Source organism: Chamaea fasciata, unplaced genomic scaffold, assembly GCF_029207755.1.
Source record: "Chamaea fasciata isolate MVZ Bird 193981 ecotype frontalis unplaced genomic scaffold, bChaFas1.0.hap1 SCAF_34, whole genome shotgun sequence".
Lineage (NCBI taxonomy): Eukaryota > Metazoa > Chordata > Aves > Passeriformes > Sylviidae > Chamaea > Chamaea fasciata.
The window spans coordinates 2,362,787-2,383,604 of NW_027094119.1; the positions used below are offsets into that span (position 1 = coordinate 2,362,787).

The 20,818-nt window shown below is 44.8% G+C and overlaps 1 protein-coding gene and 1 pseudogene across 1 annotated transcript; both read left to right on the forward strand.

Moving 5' to 3' along the window:
• Window positions 1-2,583: 2,583 nt before the first annotated feature.
• On the forward strand, window positions 2,584-12,691 carry LOC136303460 (coiled-coil domain-containing protein 186-like). The gene is made up of 9 exons (XM_066207124.1): window positions 2,584-2,676; window positions 3,132-3,218; window positions 3,982-4,124; window positions 6,519-6,774; window positions 7,365-7,554; window positions 8,604-8,684; window positions 9,718-9,928; window positions 10,981-11,200; window positions 11,901-12,691. Exons 2-5 carry the CDS (start codon window positions 3,189-3,191, stop codon window positions 7,542-7,544), a joined length of 609 nt encoding a protein of 202 aa, XP_066063221.1. The 5' UTR covers window positions 2,584-2,676; window positions 3,132-3,188; the 3' UTR covers window positions 7,545-7,554; window positions 8,604-8,684; window positions 9,718-9,928; window positions 10,981-11,200; window positions 11,901-12,691.
• Window positions 12,692-15,236: 2,545 nt separating this feature from the next.
• LOC136303446 (forkhead box protein J1-like) lies at window positions 15,237-19,436 on the forward strand (annotated as a pseudogene).
• Window positions 19,437-20,818: the final 1,382 nt, after the last annotated feature.

Consider the following 20,818-nt stretch of genomic DNA (forward strand, 5'->3'; position numbering starts at 1 on the left):
GAACTCCGAAGGACATGAAGGCCATATGAACCATGATAAATATTTTAAATTGGGAATTTTTAGAAGTATTAATGAAAAAATTGGCTGCCAAAACTAGGGATTTGACCAAATTACAGAAACCATTGCAGTTATCCTTATTGGCTTTGGGGACACATCAGTGGTTGCTATCAAACATATTACCAAATTGGGAAAAGGTGAATGTGAATGATCACAAAATGATAATTGATGCTCTTGGTGCTACACAAAACAATGTTTCTTTGGCTCTTAGCTGCATCCAGACACAGCTTTGGATGCAGACAGTTGTTGCCTCAATCATAAGGGAAGGAGAAGAAGGCACTTTTCCTACTGAAATTTGGAAAATAATTTGAGACAATGCAAATGATTTTGAAAAGGAATTCCAATCCTGGTGGAAATTAGTAAACTTTACCTATAACCCCAATACCAACACAGTTACAGCTTTTGTGTTAACCATATGTAATGCCTCTGTACACTCGATATTTCCTATCATTGCATTAGGACTGAATCATGATGGAGCTATTCTCTATGCTTTTGAGCACAGAGAATGGGCCTGTCAAAATGGCAAGAGATGGCAAACTGTTAGTTTAGAATCATGTATTGTTCAGGACCAGTAAGGTTTCATCTGTGAGAGTAATGCAATCATAGCTCAAGACATTTGTCTGGACACTGAACAAAATATCTGCCACTTTGAAATTCACCCTAACCAGACTTCTGAAACAGTGCTAATATATATAGGCAATGGCTGTGCATGCTTTAGAACTGCTTGTGATGTAGTGTTTGTAGAAGAAATAGTAGTGAATCTTAAGAATCACTCAAATTATTGTGTTTGTAACTTTACTACAATTACAGGATGTGACTTTTCTTACTCAGCCCCAGTTACCTTTTATCAGCTTTTACAATCTGATTATACAGTGATGCACAAATTATTGCCTCCCCCTATTGGGATGAATCTTACTTTGGTGAAGCAATTGTTGCTTCATCAGGATTTAATTGAAATTTTGGAACAGATCAAGAAAAACCGACAGAAAACCCTGGTAACTATTCATTACAAAGTGAGAAAAATACATCATGTCATGGAAAGGGTAAGAAAAGATGCTGAACACAGGTGGTGGGATACCCTTTTTGAGTGGTCACCTACGGCTACAGGTATCCTGAACAAAGTGTGTCATCCCATTGTTGTTCTTTTGATTTTGGTTTTGATTGGTTTTGTCTTATCAGTCATTTTATACATCCTAAATTGGAAAATGATGAAGAAGTTGACACACTTGGCATCTATAATGGAAGCACACAGTTTAGTCAAGACCCCTTTTGCAAGAGACACTCCCAAAGTTATTGACACGAGACGTACTACCCAAACAGTGAAAATTAGACCTCCAACAGCAGATTAATTTGAAATTGTTGGTTGCTTGTTTTGATTATTGTTGTTTGTTTTAATTATGTTATATTGTAATCAAAATTAAGCTTTTGTTTGAAAATTGTTATAACTTTAAGAAATTTGATGATTTGTTCTGATTATTTTGATGAAATTGTTTTAATCAATATTGATTGATTTTGTTTTGTTTTTATTTCCTTTTCCTATTTCTCTCTCTCTCTCTCTCTCTCTCTCTCTCTCTTTCACACACAGTCTCTACTGTCCCTGTTTTTTCCGGGATATGCTACTGACATGGACGAGTCCTGAAGACTTCGCAAGACTACGGAACTCTGCAGAAGGAGCTCTCTTGACGACAATCGTGAGTCACGGGGTGGTGTAAGAGACGGTCTGAAGATCCCTCATCTGCCTCACGACCATCGTCAAGGACAGAGACTGAAACCCCTAAAAGGGATTTTAAAATCTCAATACAAGAGTTCTGGCCTGGCTGAGGTTGTTGGGATGTTGGCCAAGTGCTGCCTGCAGGTGTGTTTGATGGAAAAACCCAGCACCCATATCGGAACATCAGAACCTGAGCAGAAACAATGGGCAAGTCACGGTGAAGTGACCGTGCCTGCTGACTTGTACTGGTTGACGCTGTACCTGCTGACGACCGACTTGTTCTGGGTTCTCTAAATGAACACACTGCAATGATTTCCCCCACCTGTTTGGCCAACTGCCTGTCGCTTCGGAGAGGACTATAAAAACCCTGGAGACCCCCACTCACTTTTGTGATCACCCCACTGGAGAAACTCGCGTCTATAGGCATCTTCAAAAGCCTCGAGGACTCGACCCTCCATGCTGGTAGCTATAATCCCCTTCCCCTCTTTTCTGTTTTTCTAACTATTCTCTTTTTCTCTCCCTACTATCGCATTTGTTGGCACTAAATAAAGGTGCATTTGTGATTGAGTAAACTGAGTTTGTCCCCCGCTGTGTCTTTTGTGCTCTGAGATCCCTAAAATGAACCATCACGAACCCCGCTTGTGTGAGCGGATCGTGACAGCATGCAGCATGGGGGTCTTTCCTGGCATGGTCAGGATTATCAGAGATGTACTTACAGGAAAGGCTCAGTGATGTGAAAAGCTGTCTGTACACTCATAGAATAGAAAGGAACACATAAAACTCTACTTATATTTCTTCAATTCCTTTAGGAGTCAGAAGAAGTTAAATCAAATGAATTGGATGCAAAATTCCGAGTAACTAGAGGAGAACTAGAGAAACAAATTCAGGAGAAGTCTGATCACCTGGAGGTAAATATGTGGTTAAGAATTCCGTGAGATTATAATTTTGAGAATCTTATTTTAAGATGCTTATAGTTATGCCAGAATCTTTGGGGTTTGTCTTTTTTTGTTGTCTAATACTAAATCCCAGGTGTCTGCCCCCCAGCATTGCTTTTTTGGAGGATCTCTTCAGGTACTACCTTGGATTCACTTTTTAAAAACAAAGTTAGGGGAAAATATGATATAGTGAAGGTGAAAGTCTTGCTTTTCTTCTCAGTTCTTCCAAGAATAAAGAAGTTTTGGGGTTTTGCTTTCCTTTCTGAAGAAGTTAACCAAGCCTTTGGGGTACCTGTTCTGCATCAAGCCCTCTCAGCTGTTGTGGTGGCCTGTATTGGCCTAGATTTTTTTTTTTTTTTTTTTTTTTTTTTTTTTGAGGCGCCACTGTACATTTAGTTTTCTCAATGAACTTTTTACCCTCTAAAAAGGTGCATCATGCAAAAATAAAAGAACTGGAAGACTTGAAGAGAACATTTAAGGAAGGCATGGATGAGCTTCGAACACTGAGAACAAAGGTAAAGTGTGCTGATGGGAGTGGGGCTGAACACACAGTACTGAGTTTTTGGAACAAGAATACATTCCATTCCTAATTGTACTTTTACTTTTTTGGGAATAGACAGTGTGGTTAGAGATTGGCTGACATGAGACCAGAAAGGACGCCCAGTTGTTCACTCTGGATAGCCTTTTTTAGGGAGTATGAGCTGATCTGTAACACAACAGTGTTTTGCTTCATGGTGTGCTCCTCATTTGGCTGAAATGTTGAGAAACATTTTAAATTTGTCACCCTGCAAATATTTTCAATTTTCTAAATTTAGTGTAAGTAAAATACTTGTATGCTTCTCCTACCTGTGAAATGAGTTTTGAGTCTGGTAAGGAGGTTGTGCTGTCCATAACTTGTGGGCAGTCTATGGAATAGCATGCCAGTCCCTCTCTCCAGAGCAGCTCAATAGCCCTGTGGAAGAAGGGAGGAAGGCATAGTAAGGGGTTGCCTTGGTAACTGGGGAAACATCATATCTGTGAACCCTGATTAATGGGGCTGATAAGTTCGAGCCTTTGGACAAAACAAGCATTAAGCACACTTGTTCAATTTCTTGTTTGTTTGTTTTTCTGACTCAATTTGATCTGAAATACTTTGGGATATTGTTCTAAGTTGGTTGGAATCACTGTAAAATTAGCACATGAGCTTTGTACAACAGTCTAGACATATGGTCAGAATAATTTAGCTCTGAAGTTTGTGAAACTAAATAGTTTCTGGTTTCATTCTTTTTTTCCATTTAGGTAAAGTGTCTAGAGGATGAGCGCTTAAGAACAGAAGATGAGCTATCCAAGTATAAAGAAATAATAAATAGACAGAAAAGTGAAATTCAGAATTTGCTGGACAGAGTCAAAACTGTAGATCAGCTGCAAGATCAACATCAGAGGTACAGCTGTGCACTTTGACTAATGATTTAAAAGATTATCTGAGATCTATTTGTTTTATTGAAGTTATTTATGCTTTCAATGTATTGTAATTTGAAGAATGCCTGTCCTGATTTAAATCAGTGTTGCTAATACTGAAGATAACCTTGGTGGCCTCTTACAAAACAAGGGGATTGAGATTGATAATTCTAATTTAGTGTCTGTCATTATTAGAATAACAAGTGCCTGATTTCCAGCATACTCTACAGGAAATTACCTTCTAGGTGTCTGCTCAGTGCTTGCTTTATTGAAAGATGGAGGGGAGCAATTAAACTGGAAAGATAAATTGCTTTAAGACTGTGATGGATGAATGCAAGTACTTCATGAAAAGAATTTTACTTACTTGACAGATGCTGTATTGCGACAGTATGGGGCACTTTTCTTTCTAATGGACTGGAATTCATTCTGCAGTGTCGAAGTTTGCTCATTTGAGAATGTGAGGGAAATAATCTCAGGGGAGGGCTGGGCTCATGTATGATCCAGGAGTGTCTGAGCATGGTCCTGTGTCTGTGTGGTACATATGGACTGGGATATACAAATGCTGGCCACTCTGCTGGTTCCAGTGGTGTTGCATAAATGGAGCTAGATAAATGTCAGATAGGCAGAACCACCCATGTGTCTGTCCCTCTCACGCTGGTAAACAGTTCTTATTTTTCATTGAGAAGTATTTCTGTAGTTATAGGCCTTCTTCAGGGTTTAGCAAATCAACCACTTTCCATTTGCTGTGTGCTGGTCACCCGAATTGTCATGGTGTCTTCCCAGGGAAACTGCTGTGTGCTAGAAACTACTGGAGCCTACACCTGCATCAGTAACAGTTCTTTTTCACTTGGAATCTCGCCAAATGAATTAAAGTGACTGTGATCAGAGTGTGAAACTACAAATGTGTGTTTCCACCCTCTCAGTGGTTGAGACATGCTTAAGTATGTCTCTCATTCGTATTCAATTTGGATTTTTTTTCAGTATCCTTCCCATGCAACACTTATTATCCCTACATTAAATTTCATATTGTCTTTTATTTCAATTTCAAGGCAGACATCCTGAAATGTATAAAGGCTGTATTACAAAGGGAACATTCAGCTATCTTTGTTCACTGGAAAAATATGATTTTAGGTTGAATGCTGGAAAGAAATTAATGTGTGATCTGGATACTTACCACCTCCAGTGTTCCTTGGTCTCCTTCATTTGTAAATTTTTAAGGATAAGCTAGCCATTTCTTTTAGAATGGTCTAAACTTCTAATTTTGTCTGATCCAACCCTGACTGCTAGTCAGAGATTTCTCCTGTAATGAAGCAAGGTATTTGAAAATGTAAAATACAAGCATACCCTTCTGGCACAGGTTTTTAAATGGGAACTATAGGTGAGATACTTTGCAGCACAAGTGACTGGGTCTTGGCTCTTCTTGGAGAAACATATCATTGCAGGATTGTTGATTTAAAGTGAATTGATCCTCCTCATAATTACAGTGTCTGTCAGGAAATTAAATGAGATGTGTGCTCTTGCTTTGTGTAATTTTAATTTTGTTTTGAAATTTGAATATACACGCTCCCTGTGAGAAGGGTGAGTTTTTTTCTGATGTTAGAAAGTAAAGTTTTAGAAGAGGTGTATAAAATCCTGTGATTGTAGAATTAATGAACTAATATTGCAAGTGCAAATAAGAGGGATGTTTTTAGTCTGTAACATTTTTAACAGCTGTTAAATTTTGGAATTAATTTCCAGCACTTTCTGTAGAACGTTGATAACTGAAGATGCAGCATTTTTCACTCAGATTGGATGTGATAGATCAAAAGTCTCCTAATGGGAGTCTTTCAGTAGAAATAAAAACTTGTTTTGTAGAGGGGAAGGACTTATTTTGGGGGGGAGGAGTAGGGGAGTAAAACTGGCTCTTTGATTCAGAGCTGCAGGGCTTGGATAAGGATGTGTCAGGAATTGCCATACTGCTGTCCTAGGGAAATCCAAACTGGAGTATTTCCCTGTTTCTTAAAGATAAGGCCTCTTACAGATTGGCCGCCTTTGTTGGGTTTACAAACCTTCCTCTTACCTACCAGGTCTGGATTTGAGAGTTTTGTTTGTACCCTGATCTGAAGGTCATATGGAGAAGTTGAATATGGAGGGATGGCCTTCCTTGAGGAGTTAATGCCTGAGTCCTCTACAGGATGCAGAAATCTGTTGTTTCAGCACTGCAGCATGTTGTGAAACAAAGTGGAAACTCCCTTGACATTTCAAATGACTAACAGATACCCCAGGGTCATTAATTGTTCCCCTGCCTTATTTGGATTTGACCTGAATGCTTTTATTGCAATGAAGCTTCATATCTTTAGGCTCAGGTTATCACTAATGAGATACAATTGTTTTGACAGAGATGAACAAGAAATCAATGCTTTAAAGGAAGAAATAGACGGTTTCAATTCTCTGGTTGCTGATCTTCAGAGGGACATTGAAGGTAGTCGGAAAAGAGAATCTGAGCTATTGATATTCACTGAGAAATTAACCAGTAAGAATGCACAGCTTCAGTCTGAAAACAATTCCTTACAGAGCCAGTTGGATAAGCTTTCTTACAGTGAAAGAGAGCTGCAGAATCAGCTGGACTGTGTTCAACAGACTAAAGATGATCTGGTGAGTACAGTGGGCAGCTTGCTTTTGCTCTAGTAAGATGTCTGATGCAGATAAACATGTAGCACATGAATACCACCTTGTATCTTCACTTACCTGACTGTAATTTCTCCTTGAATTTGCCGTTAGTAGCAGTGGGATATGAACACCTCATGTTGCCAAGCTGAAAGAAGTCCTGAGGCACACTGCTGCTGAAATGAGGAAGTGTCACTGTGTTGCTCTTTCTGGCTTTTTGGGGGCAGAGTTGTTCTCTCTGCAACTGTAATTGAAACAGACAAAAGGTTCTAATTTGCCTGTGAAATTCATTACTGTAAACTGTTCCTCACGTCCTGTTTGTACTGTGAGATAAATGTAGTTTTTAATAAACTTAGCGAGTCATGGAAAGTAGTGTGGCTTTGTACTGTATCATGTAGATATTTTGGAGGTGGTTGAGGAATCTTACTACTCATGTGAAGTGCTAGTGTTCAGCCTAAATAATAAATGTAAAGTGTTAATGATTCCCAGGTGAAAAGTGCATTTAGGGATGTTGAGCATGCACTATGGTTGGGCTGGAATTTTTTTGTGTGTGACTGAAAATAAAATCCCTATTTCAGGCCGTCAGGTTACAGAAGGAGGAGGATCAGTGGAAGTCAGAGATTGAGACCCTGCAGGCTCAGCTGGCCTCAGAGCAAGAAGAAGTGTCAGCACTGAGGACCCAGGTGGATGAGCTGAAGGATGACCTGGCTACCCAGAAGCGCAAGCACGCAGCAAACCTGAAAGACCTCACAAAATAACTTCAGCTAGGTGGAGATTCTTTTCAATTATGAGTCAGCCCCATCTCAGAGCCCTTCAGTGTCTGGTAGACACTCAGGTCCTGTCGGTGTGTGCTCACTGCTTGAATGTCACCCTGCAGGCTCTCCCTGTCCCTGAAGACAAGGAGAGTGAGCAAGTTAGACCTTGTGGAAACTGCAGTTACAGGCCTTTGTGTTAATTTTCAGTCTAAAATATAACTTTTGAACTGGGCTTAGACATAAAATGAATTATTTATTTCCAAAGAGCTTAGTCTTTGTTATGATGTATCTGACTACTGAAATGTCACTGTAGGTATATGTGGATCCTGATCTGTGTAGGAGTGTATTCAGAAGTTGCCAGAAGTTTCCTATTTGCTGACTGTATCAGGAATTGCTGGTGACAGTTATTTTTTTAGTACATTAAACAGAGCACTTCAGTTTTTAAAGCTGGATATGGAGACACTGATGACTAATTTTGTCTACAAATAGAAGTCATCAAAAACCCAACAATGCATAAGCTCTGAGTGCAAATAGATTTGAAGATAATGAAATGTGTTTGAAATAAGAGATCCTATTGCACTGTGCAAGACAAGTTCCATGTCCCTTTTTGTGCATATAAGAACAGCTGTGTGCTTTCCCTCTTGATCCCTAGTGAGTGAGTGGTGCTTCTGGCACAAGTACTGCTGTAGTGATAAACTTACAAGATGCTGGAATAGAGTTGCCAACATCGGTGGTAGTTTACTTGGCAGACCTAATCAAAAGTAAAATCAAATTGAAGCCTTACTGGTCCCAGTTAATCCTATATATGACATTACACCTTCAACTGGAAATTACAGCACTTTGTAGGGATCATGGTGAGTGTTACATCCAGGCACTTCATGGCTGGGGCCAGAAAGAGGTAGGAAGCTGTTTGGGTTTTATTTTTCGTTACTGCCATTGTCTTTCAGTTGTCATATCATGTTAAATTAGTGCAGGTGATTAAAGGTTCTGTATGTTGGGTAACACTGTAATTTTTAGTTTCTACTCTGCTCTTGGTAATCATCATTTTGTTAATACTTTCAGCACGAAGGAAATTGGATCAGATGGAAAATGGTAATTATGACAAAGAAGTCAGCAGCATGGGGAGCCGTTCCAGTTCATCAGGTAATGGAGCACATAGCAGGGCTGCCAAACAGCCCTTCAGTCTTAACAAGGTTGCCACAGTGTGCTTCCTCTTTATGTGGTTTGTGCATATGCAGTGTGTGGGCAGCCTCCCATTAGAACTGACAAAATAGCCTCTAAGCAGCAAAATGCATTTGATTGACTGCAGTTGTAGGTGCCTGTTATGTGATTAAAGTGTAATGTTTATATATTTTGGTTCTTTTAAAATACCTGCCTTTTTTATTCCATTGCTTTTATGTTTGGAGGAAGCTCGAGAGGACTCCAGTTTATAGAGGACCCTTTTACATGCTGCCAGAGGCAAAATAAAAATGAGCAGTGGCTTCCAACATTGTTTAATTGCCCTACTGACAGTTGCAACTGTGTAAATGAGAAATCAATTAGCATCATTAGAGACATCAATGGGTTTATGTAATATTCCTTACTTTCTATCCAGTTAGAGCTAAAGGAGTGATCTTTGGCACTGAAAATAGCATGTTTGCTTCCTCAATATCTTCGGGTTTTAAGTTGAGTTGGTTCTGTCCAGGTGTCCTGTAATCTCCCTGTGTGAGAGAGACAAATGCTTCGGAAGAACAGCAGAATGTATAGAAAATACTGCGAGCTCTAAGGGATCAGTGCTGCAGTGTTTATATGTAGGGCTTTTGTGAGTCTATACAGTTTTCATAGTATTGTAATTTTAGTTTACTCCAAGACACACATTTAAAATCAGCTCAGTCCTGTGCCAGGTAAACGAACATGAAAGTGTTTAAGTGGGAATAAGCCTTCCTGAAGGGAGCACACTAACTCCAAAGGCAGTGCACCCACAGGAGGGGACTGCACCGGCTGTCCCAGCATGTCACGTATAAACACTGTAAGGATCCTTTAGAGAGAACCCCACTAACACAAAGGGAAACTGGCATCCTGGGTAAAGTATCCTCAGCTCCTGGCAGGTGGTGTGAGTGCATGCACTGCTCTGCTGAGGGCACTTCACCTCGTGTAAGATCTGAGGGAGTTTTTACAGAAGCTGATGTGTTGGCAGGGTCCCTGAACGCACGGAGCAGCAACGAGGACCGGTCACCTGAGAACACTGGCTCTGCAGTGGCTGTGGACAGCTTCCCAGAGGTGGACAAGGCTGTCTTGGTTGAAAGAATACTGAGGCTGCAGAAGGCACATGCTTGAAAAAATGAGAAGATGGAGTTTATGGAGGATCACATTAAACAGCTGGTGGAGGAAATCAGGAAAAAAACAAAGTATGTTCTGTCTTCTGTTCAGGCAGGTTTTCAGTGTTGAGCTGATGCACTAGACAAGTATTCTGGATTTTGTGTAAAGAAAATTGTCTAAATGAAAATGTTTAAAACAGTAAAAATACTGCAGTGACAGTAGACTTTGAAGATAGAATTAGTTTTGGGTTTTATTTCTTATCTTTTCCCAGCAGTTATAGTAATTGCCAGGTTTTTCTCTATTAGTACTATTGCTGATTTTTTTCAGGAGGAATAAACTGGCACAAGTGGGTTTTTGGTAGCAAAATGGTCAGCAGGTGGCTGATTTGAGATGGACTGCTGCCACTGGCTAGCAGAAGAGTCCATTCTCTCCGTGTGCTTAAAAGGGTGCTGATTGTGGGTTTTTTGGAAGGAGAATCTGCAATATTCCAGATGGTACTCTGGTATATATATCAAACAAATGATGTATCTGAGCCAAAGGTGGTCAGTGAGACAATGTGTGAGACAAAATTCCACTTAAATGAAAATCTCATATTCCAGGAAAATGTGTGGAACTTCAGTGAGGAGGGTAAGAAATGCTGGCATAAAGCTGCTTCTGGAAGGTACATTTGCCTGTTAAGAACAGCCCCTTGCTTAATGAGTCCATGCATTTATGCCCAGCTGGTACCATTTCACAGAAAATTATTACAGCTTGGGAAAACTCTTGAGAAGTGACTTTGTAATTTTTTTCTCATGTGTAGAAAGCTTAAGATTCCGTGTCTGGAGTCCTTCAGCAAAGAAAAGTAGACTTTTTACCAGAAAGATCTTTCTTGTCCCAGTAACTTTTCAGAATACTTTTAAATAAGTAAATGCTGCACATTGTAGTCTCTTGATTTGCCAGCATTTCCTGTATCACTACTGGTATCCCAGGTTTTCCTCTGGCATAGAAATTGCAGGAGTAAACTTTTACTGCTTTTTTTTGGTAATACAGTACTGCTTGAAAGTAAAATTACTCATGTCAGGAATCTAAAGTTATTTCAGCATCAGACTCTTCTCTGCCTTGCAATGCTATGATGTTGTTTTTTTATTTTTTTATCCTCCAGAATTATTCAGAGCTATATTTTGAGGGAAGAGGCTGGAACCCTCTCATCAGAGGCCTCTGACATCAACAAAGTTCACTTGAGCAGGCGTGGTGGGATTATGGCATCTCTGTATACATCTCACCCTGCAGACAGTGGGCTCACCTTGGAACTCTCCTTAGAGATAAACAGGAAGCTTCAGGCTGTGTTAGAAGATACATTCCTGAAGAATATTACATTGAAAGTGAGTAGCTGTGCCAGTTCTTGTGCACATTCTTGTGGTTCTTAGATGCTTCCTTCACTGCATGCTGTGAAAGGCTTTTCAGAAGTCAGCTCATTGTGATTTGGTGCCACTGATAGCATTGAGGTTAACCGGGGAGTTACGTGACATGATGCCATGTTCCTCCAGTTTGGTACCCTCAGAGTATGCTGCACTAATGGGCTGCTGCTTGAGATAAGACCTGGAGTGCCTGTGCCTTCAGCAGGGCAGGGTCTCTCCATGCTCTCCCCTGGGCATGTGGAACCAGGAGCATGGGCTCTGCCTGCCTGGCCCTCCTGAGCTGCTGGGGCAGCACCTCTGCTGCCACGGAGAGCTGGCAGGCTGGAAAATGGTGTGCAGGCTGCCAGCTGGGCTGCAGGGTTGTGCACAAGCTGGAGATCTCTTCCTGTAATCATCATTTCCCTTAAATGCTTAGGGGAACTAGCATTCTACCTTCTGGGCATCCTATGGAGTACTGGTAACTGCAAAAAAGGACTTGCCAAGAGCTTTGAGTTTTTTATTGAAATGAGTTTGTTTTTTTTCTGACTCTGATAATTTGCATTTGTTCTGGATACTTGAAAGTATCAACCTGCTGACATAAACACTAATTTTGACTTATTAGTGCATTTTGTGCTGATGGATTAATTTCCCTGTATAACTTATCATTTTTTCCCCTCCCACGAAGGAAAACCTGCAAACTTTAGGAACAGAAATAGAACGGCTTATTAAACACAAGCATGAACTGGAACAGAGAATAAAGCAGACATAACTAAAACTTCTGGGGACTAACCAATGTGAAGATGCAGAAGAGGCAGGTGCTACAGACCACTGTGTTTTGCATTCTGCCTGCCAGCACAAGCATCTGGGTTTTTGCAAAAGAAGCCTTTGGCCACACAGGCTCACTTGTGTGAGAGATCAGCAGGGTTTGGCATCTGTGTGGTTCCGTCTACCCAGTACCCCAGAGCCTGAGGTACTGCTGGAATTCACTGCACACTACATTTATCTGAAACTTCTATTTGAATTACAGATGCTTTGCAGTGCAGACTGTTTGGAGTGAGTTGCCATGAGATTTTAATTTCTGCACTGTGTAATTAATCAGTCTCTTAATGATGGAGCTTGAAAAAAAAATAAAGCCAATTATGTCTTAGTTGCTATTGAACATATCCAGTGTTACTGAGCTTTAAGGGCTTTCAGATGTTTATTTCCTTTCTTGCATATTATTTCTGATCTTTGGGTTGATTAAGCATTTTTGACATGTGCATGGAATAATGCTTTATTACAAAAGTTTGGGTTTTAAGTGGTGGCCGTAATATTGCATATTTTTTGCTTTAGATTAACATTCAACTGGTCAATTTCTTTATTCCAGAGGAGTGAAACAACAGTAAAACTAAGGAGAATTTGAAAGTGTTCTGATTCAGTTCTTGAGTTCATTTAGTTGAAACCAATGTCAGTTCAGCAAATCTTGTAAACCCTTAATCCTTAGACATGCGGATCAAAAGAAGTTTGATACCAGATAATTGGTTAATAAAGTTCTCTGGGCTTCTGCATCACTAACAGCATTGAAGGAATTTAAGCTGCCCATTGTAAATCTATGTAAGTATATGCACACATGATGATTACATCTGTTTTCAAAGACAGCTGGAAGCTAATGAAACTTTCTCATTAGCTGTGACTAGACTAACTAGTGCCAATATTGGTAAGAAATAAGAAATAGATCTAAATGGGATTCTAATCTATTGTTGTGAAAGTGGCACAGAAATCTGTGCGACTCCTTGATTTTACTGTCGTGAAGAATTAATTGGTCAAAGTAACTGAAAACTGTTGCTTAGTCCTTCAGTGGCTGAGAGGGTGATGGGGGAAGAGTGACAAGGTTTGGTTTAGTCACAACATCATGTTCACATTTGAATTCCAGGATAAGTAATGTACAGGATCTGAAATATCTTTATTCCAGCAGTAAATGTGTAGTTTCTGTATCTATCACCTTTTGACCAAAATCAATTGATCAGATCACCGTGTAAATACATACTTCAGGTTTTTATTAAATACTTGAACTTCCTATTGCCATGTACAAAAGAGTCAATGTACATTTACAATAGCAATGCTTTAGCTACTTTAATCAAAAAGGGGAGTGTGGGGAGAATCCGTCTTACTGCAGGTACTGTTTGCGTTGTACACAAAACAAGGGACCTGAATTTGGCAGCACAGAGAAGGATAATTGATCAGACATCTGGGTGACTTAGGGGTGTGAACACTCGGCTAGAAGCAGCTGGACTGTCTGCAGACTGTTCTGGCCCCCACCAAGACTCTTCTTGTTGCCCTCGAGTGCCTCTTGCTGTAGGCAGGGGCTCCGAGCGGTGCTGCGGGGTTCTGCCCCTCCGTGCTGGCCGCCGGCCCCTGCTCGCCTATTGCATTTCACCTTTTTTTTCCTCATTTTTTTGGGTCAATTTTGGTCAATTTTTTGATCTTTTATTTTTGGCTTATTTTTGGCTCCTTTTGGGCCAAATTTTGGACATTTTTGACACTTTTGATCTTTTTTATCATTTTGGGTGGTTTTGGCTCCTTTTGGGTCAATTTTGGACAATTTTGACTCATTTTTGAATATTTTTGGGTCATTTTTTGGCCATTTTGGGTCAATTTTGGGTCAATTTTGAACGACTTTGTGTCTTTTCATCATTTTTGGTACATTTTGGTTCATTTTGGGTCAATTTTGGGTCAATTTTGACGATTTCTGTGACTTTTTCTCTCCCCTCCCCTCCTGCCGCAGAGGAGGCGCCGGAGCTGGAGCTGCCCCTCCCCCCACGTGAGGAAATGGGGGGAAATCCCTCAGATTTGGGTAAAAAATGGGGAAATTGGAGAAATTTGAGTGGAAATTTGGGAAATTTCGGGGGGACATGGGAAATTTTAGAGGATTTGAGGTAATTTTGGGAAAAATTGGGGTAAAAATGGAGAAATTTGGAAAAATTTTGGGGGGAAAATTGTAAATTTTGAAAAATTTGGGCCAAAAACTGGGAAATTTCTGAAAAATTCTGGAAATTTTGGTGGAAATTTGGGAAATTTGGGGGGACATGGGAAAATTTAGAGGATTTTGGGAGCTTTTGGGAAATTTTGGTGGAAATTTGGGAAACTCGGGTCAAAAATGGAGAAATTTGGAAAGGGTTTTTTTTGAAAAATAGGGAAGTCTGGGAAATTTGGGCCAAAATTTGGGAAATTTGGGTCAAAACTGGTGAAATTTGGGAAAAATTTCAGAAAATTTGGGAAAATTTGGGTCCAAAATTGAGAAAATTTAGGGAAAAATTCAGGGAAAAATCAGGAATTTGGGGGGAAAATTTGGGGAATTTTGGGATAATTTGGGGGAATTTTGGTGGTTTTAGGTAATTTGGGGAAATTTTAGGGAAAATTGGGGATTTTTTGGGAAATTTGGAAGATTTGGGGGAATTTTAATAGATTTGGGGAGATTATTTGAGGAATTTTTGGGAATTGGGACATTTTGGGGAAATTTTGGAGTTTTTGGGAAAATTTTGGGGAAATTTTGGAACAATTTTGAGGGATTTTGGGAAATTTTCAGGAAAATCGGGAATTTCCGGGGAAATTTGGAGGATTTGGGGGAAATTTTGGAGAATTTTTATGGATTTTGGGAGATTTTTGGGAATTTGGTGAAATTTGGTGATTTGGAGTTTTTTCGGGGATTTTGGGGGAAAATTTTGGGGGATTTCAGGAAAATCAGGAAAATGTCTGGAAATTTGAGGGATTTTGAGAAAATTTTGGGGAAATTTTGGGATTTTTTGGGAATTTTTCGCTAATTCTGCCTCTCCCCCTCCTCAGAGCTTTCGCTGGAGCCGCTGGAGGAGGAGCCCACGTTGAGGCGGGGCCTAAAACGGAAGTGAGAGGAGCCAGAGGAGCCCCAAATGAGACTCGGGGGCGAGGCCAAGACCAAAGATGGGGCGAAATTCCCAAAGAAATCGTAAAAATACTGAGAAATTCCAGAGAGAATGTATAAAATAAAACAGTGAAAAAAACCAACATGGCGGCCAACAGCGGGTGGGGCTTAAATCGGAAGAGGGCGGGGCCTAAGCAGAACTCGAGTCGGGGCGGGACCAAAAACCAAAAATGGGGAGAAATTCCACCAAAAAAATTTGGGAAACTTTAAAGGAAAATTGAGATAGAGAAAGAAAAAACCCAAATGGCGGTTGGGTGGGCGGGGCTTAAACCAGAAGTGTGTGCGTGTAAACAGGAAATGGGTGGGGCCTTGAACCGGAAGTGGGCGGAGAAATCCGGACATTGAGATTCTGGCAATTTTAATTGTCCCTAATGAGTGGGAGGAGCTTCAACAGGAAGTTGGCGGCGTGAAAACCGGATGTGGGCGTGGTTTAAAAAGGATATGACACCGTTTAAACACAAAATGAGCTCAGGGTGAGAATGTCAAGAAGGGGGCGTGTCCTGATGTCACGACTTCTCTCCCTCATTACCATCCCGCCCCTTCCGGCCCCGCCCCCCGAGGTCGTCCCGGAAGTTCCGGAGCCACCGATGCTCCATCTCAAGAGGTGAAATCCTGAAATTTTGAGGGCGAAATTTGGGAATTTGGGGAAATTTGTGGGATTTTGGGGGATTGTTCCAAGTTTCTTGAGATTTGGGGGAGAATTTTGGGATTTTTTTGGAGATCTTTTGGGGGGGTCGGTGAAAATTTGTTGGAATTTTGTCGAAATTGTTTTAAAATTTGTCCAAAATTTATCAAAATTTTGGGAAAAAATCGGGAAAATTTGGGGGAAAAATTGTGAAGAAAAAAAACTGTAGAAATTTCGTAAAAAAATTGAATCAAAATTCTTCAAAAATTTATCCCAAAACCATCAAAACTTTGAGAAAACTCGGGGAAAAATTCGGGATTTTTTTCCTGATTTTCCAGGAATATTTTAGGGAATGTTTTGTTAAACTTTTTCAGGATGATTTTGGTCAAGTTCAGTTCTGGTGTTTTTGGAGAAATTTTTCGCGATTTTTTGAGTCAGAACTTTGGATCAATTTTTAACAAATTTTTAAAAACAAATTATTGAAATTTAATGAAATTTGAATTAAATTTTTCCCAAATTTTGGCCAAAATTCCTCCAAACTTTGCCTGATTTTCCTGATTTTTTTAATTACAATGTTTTAATTTTGGGGGGAATTTTTTGGGAACTTTCGCAGTTTTTCGGGGAATTTTGGGAATTTTTCCCCAAATTTCTCCTCTCCCTCCCAGGCTGCACCTTGACCACGCCCAGCCCCCGGAAGGGGCGGAGCTTGGCGCCATCCTCAGCCGGATTGGCCACGCCCCCTGGTGGCCGAGCTTGGGTGGGCTTTGGCCACGCCCCTTTCTCCTAAACCACGCCCACTTCCCCTTCAACCATGCTTTAAGCCCCACCTCTTCATTTCCCTCCACATTATCCCCCACCCACTTTACGCCACGCCCACTTGTCATTCAAGCCCCGCCCACTGAAGCCCCGCCCACTTTCCTCAACCCGATTTTACGCCCACTCCCGTTTGGCCACACTCATTTAAGCCCCCCCCCTTTACCTTTAAGCCTCGCCTATTTCCACTTTAAGCCCCGGTCACACAAGCCCCGCCCTCTTTCATTATCCCTGCTATAACCCCACCCCTTTAAGCTCCTCCCACTTCACTTCCCACTTACATTCTGCCCACTGAAGCCCCGCCCCCTTTCCCCCAGACCTCGGTGCCGCTCATTGGCTGCAAGTGGAGCAGCCCCGCCCCTACGGCCCAATCAGCATCAAGCTCCCCCCACGGCACCAATAAACCATGCCTACATGGCCGGAAATGGAGTTGTGAAGCTCGGGGGGCTGCCCTCGAGGGGCTGCGGGAAGCGGCGGGGGCTGGGCTCAGCCCCACACGGCGCCAGAGGAGCCCGTTCAGCGGCCGGGCGGGGAAATGCCCGTTGGTGGCAGCGTCCCCCTCGAGCCCAAGGCTCGGCAGCGCTGCCGTTGCCCCAGAGCCGCTCCAGCCCGCACAGCGGCAGCTGCTGCGCTCCGGCCGCACTCTGACTCTCTCCGTTTCTCGGTCTCCTGGCCCAAAAGCAGTGCCGGCATCCCGGCTTTGCAAGGCCGGAGCCAAGGCCGCGTCCCCCGCACGGCATTTCCCCAAGGCTGAAGCCGCCGGGTCGCTCCGAGGGACGCCACGCTTGGGGTGGATCCCTGCTCCGGGTTACTTTGGGGGACCGGGGGCAGGGGGAATGGCGAACAGCAGCAGAGCGAAGGGAGCGGGGATGGGATAGGATGGGGCGGGAGGGGATGGACGAGTGGTTTAGGGTCCGTGGGGTGGAGGTGTCGGACTCTGAGGTGCCGTCCTGACCCATGGCAGGTGTGAGAAACCGCCTTGCTTGGTGGGAGGGAAGGACTGGATTCGTGTTGTTTGAGGGCGGGGAGGGGATGTTGATTTTCTTTCATTCTTTCTGCGGCCAAAACCTCGCTGGGCACTGGGCGGGGTTGGCTTTGGGGGGCCCGGGGACGGGAGGCTTCGAGGGAATTTCCCCAAGGCTCGAGGCTGCTAAAGCTCCCCCCCGGGGCGGACGTTGCGGCTCCCGCACCCAGCGCCCCGGGGACGCGTGCCACCCAGCGGCACCGGGGACACCCGGCGCTGTCCGGGTGCTGCTTCTCGCTGAACCTCAACCCTCTGCCTCTTCTCCCTGCAGCATCTGCCCCGTGCATTTTCTGCCTCCACGTGAGCCCTGCCCGGCGCCGAGGCCATGGCGAGCCCCAGCCCCGTGCTCGAGGCTCAGGAGCAATCCAGCTCCAGCCAGGAGCAGCAGCAGCAGCAGCAGCGCCGCGAGGAGCCCAACACGCTGTGGCTGGTCAATCTCACGGGCGCCGACCTCGGCCTGCCTCCCATCTCCGAGGATCCCAATGATCGCTGCAGCATCTGGGAGAACCTGGTGAGCCTGGTGGACTTCCAGAGCCCGGGTTTTCCCCTGACCTCCGAGGAGCTCTGCGACTTCCTCGACATTCCCAGCACGGCCGCGTACTCCTCCTCCGCCTCCAGCGCAGGCGAGGTGACTGCGTCCCTGCCCCAGACCGTGCCCAGGTCCCCTCCGGCCGCCGAGGACGTCGACTACAAAACCAACCCGCACGTCAGGCCGCCCTATTCCTACGCCACCCTCATCTGCACGGCCATGGAAGCCAGCGGGAAGTCCAAGCTCACCCTGGCCGCCATCTGCAAGTGGATCCGCGACAACTTCAGCTACTTCTGCCGCGCTCATCCCAGCTGGCAGGTAGGAGCCTTTGGCAGGACTTCAACCCTGGGGTTTGTTCTCTTTTGCATCTAGAGCGCCATCCGGAACAACCTGTGCGTCAACAAGCGCTTCGTCAAAGTTCCCTGGGACAAGGGGGAGCCGGGCAGAGGCGCCTATTGGAAGTTTCACCCTCAATACGCCACGTGGCCCAAGAGCAGCAGCTCCGAGGGCCGCGGGGCGTTTCCAGAGCAAATCCCGCCAGCCTCCAGCAAGCGAGCCCAGCCAGCAGCTCAGCGTGCGCCCAGCCCGGCCCATGGCAGCCTCGAGGTGGGCGCGGAGCTGCAGCAACCGCTCCAAGAGTTCGAGGAGTTTGGGAGCAACCTCTACAGCGATCCCATGGGGAACGAGGAGGGGCAGCAGGTCCCAGAGCAGTTCCCGCAGCAGGTCCCGGAGCAGTTCCCGCAGCAGCTCCCGCAGCAGGTCCCGGAGCAGTTTCCAGAACAGTTCCCAGAGCAGGTCCCAGAGCAGTTCCCAGAACAGTTCCTGGAGCAGTTCCCAGAGCCCTGCCCCACAGCCCTGGTGGCCGAGGCTTCTTGCCTGCCCAGCGATGCCCCGGGCGACCCCGAGGAGCCGCACGAGCTGACCGCACTGATGGGCAGCATTGACTGGGAGGCTCTGCTCAGCCCCTCCCTGGAGCAAGATTTCCTCGCTCTCGACAACCTGGAGCTGCCACCTTCCACCCTGGCTGAAGTGTTGCCCCTGTGCCCGGCAGGGGAGCAAGAGCAGCAGCAAATCCCCGCCGAGCCCGGCCTCACCACACCGGGCTTGGATGAAAACCTGACGGCCGCGGCTTTCCTGGAGGTTACCTGGAACGAGGAGACACCGGAGAATCTCCTCCCCAGCTGCAGCCTCCTGGAGCAAGGGGCTGAAAACATCCAGGCCTCGCTGCCCAACACGGATGTCATGGACTTTGTGGACGACCCCTTTAAATCTCTCGTAGAGATGGGCGATTAGACTACATTAGATAGGATAGGATAGGATAGGATAGGATAGGATAGGATAGGATAGGATAGGATAGGATAGGATAAGATAAGATAAGATAAGATAAGATAAGATAAGATAAGATAAGATAAGATAAGATAAGATGCTGCTTCCCTCCTGGGTGGGACCCGGGGGCGTGGGGGGGAGACAGGACCTGAACAGGATGGGGGGACACGGGCAGTGCCCCCCTGTCCCCGCTGTGCCTCCCCCGTCCCCGCTGTGCCCAGCCCCCCAGTGCCCCCCCCATACCTCCCAGCGCCCCCTGCCCCCCCCAGGCCCCTCCTGACCCCCTCAATGCCCCCCTGCTCTGCCCCCCTCACCTCCCCGGCGCCCCCCTGCCCTGTCCCCCACCCCTCCCAGCTCGGCCCCCCCAAATCCCACCCGCCCCCGCGTTCTCCGCTGCCCTGGCGAGCGGGGGGGGCCTGGGGGGAGTGAGGTTTGAGGTGAGGGGGGGTCTGGGGTGCAGGGATGGGGACACGGGGGTCAGGGAGTGTCCGGGGGGGGTCACCACTCACCCCAGAGTCCTGCCGGGGGGAAGGGGGCGCTCCGTCCGGCACCTGGGGAGAGGAAAAGGGGGAGGATTCCAGGGAGGAAAGAGCAGGGCAGGCAGGATGCAGGCTGGGGGGAGAGGCCAAGGAAAGCCCCCCGGGGTGGGGAGGCACAATTTAACCCGGAGTTTTTGGTGTTTGGTCCCAAAGGGATCAGGGGATGGCTGAGGTTGGAAAAGGCTGTGGTCACCCCTGGCCACGTCCCCAAGTGCCACATCCACACAGCTGTGAAACCCCCCCAGGGATGGGGAGTCCCCCTGCTCTGGGCAGCCTGGGCCAAGACTGCCTTTTCCAGGAGGAATTTTCCCTCAGATCCAACCTAAACCTCCTCTGGGAGCCTTTCTGCCTCACCATGTCACCTGAGAGCAGAGCCTGACCCTCACCTGGCTGCCTCTCCTGTCAGGGAGCTGTAGAGACCACGGAGGTCCCTCCTGAGCCCCTTCACATCCCTCAGCCTCTCCCGGTGCTCCAGCTCCATTCCTGAAACATTCATTTTGAAGAATTAAAGATTTTAGTTGAACCAGATATTGCTGAAGTAAGACAGACAGACTTCCCTTTTGATAAGCAGAAGCCGGATTTAAGGAACTGATAAATCATGGGGCCTGTCAACTTATGTTTGTGTATTCTGACTAATCAATAGGCTTCAAGGACAATGAATTCATAAATCAAATACTCCTGGGAAAACAGGATTCAGTTGTCACGCAACACTAAAAGGTTAAAAAGTCAAAGCAAAGAAGACTCACTTACTTCATCATTTTGAGACCCCGCCCCATAAAAAAGACCACCGACCCATTTCAAAGAACAAAC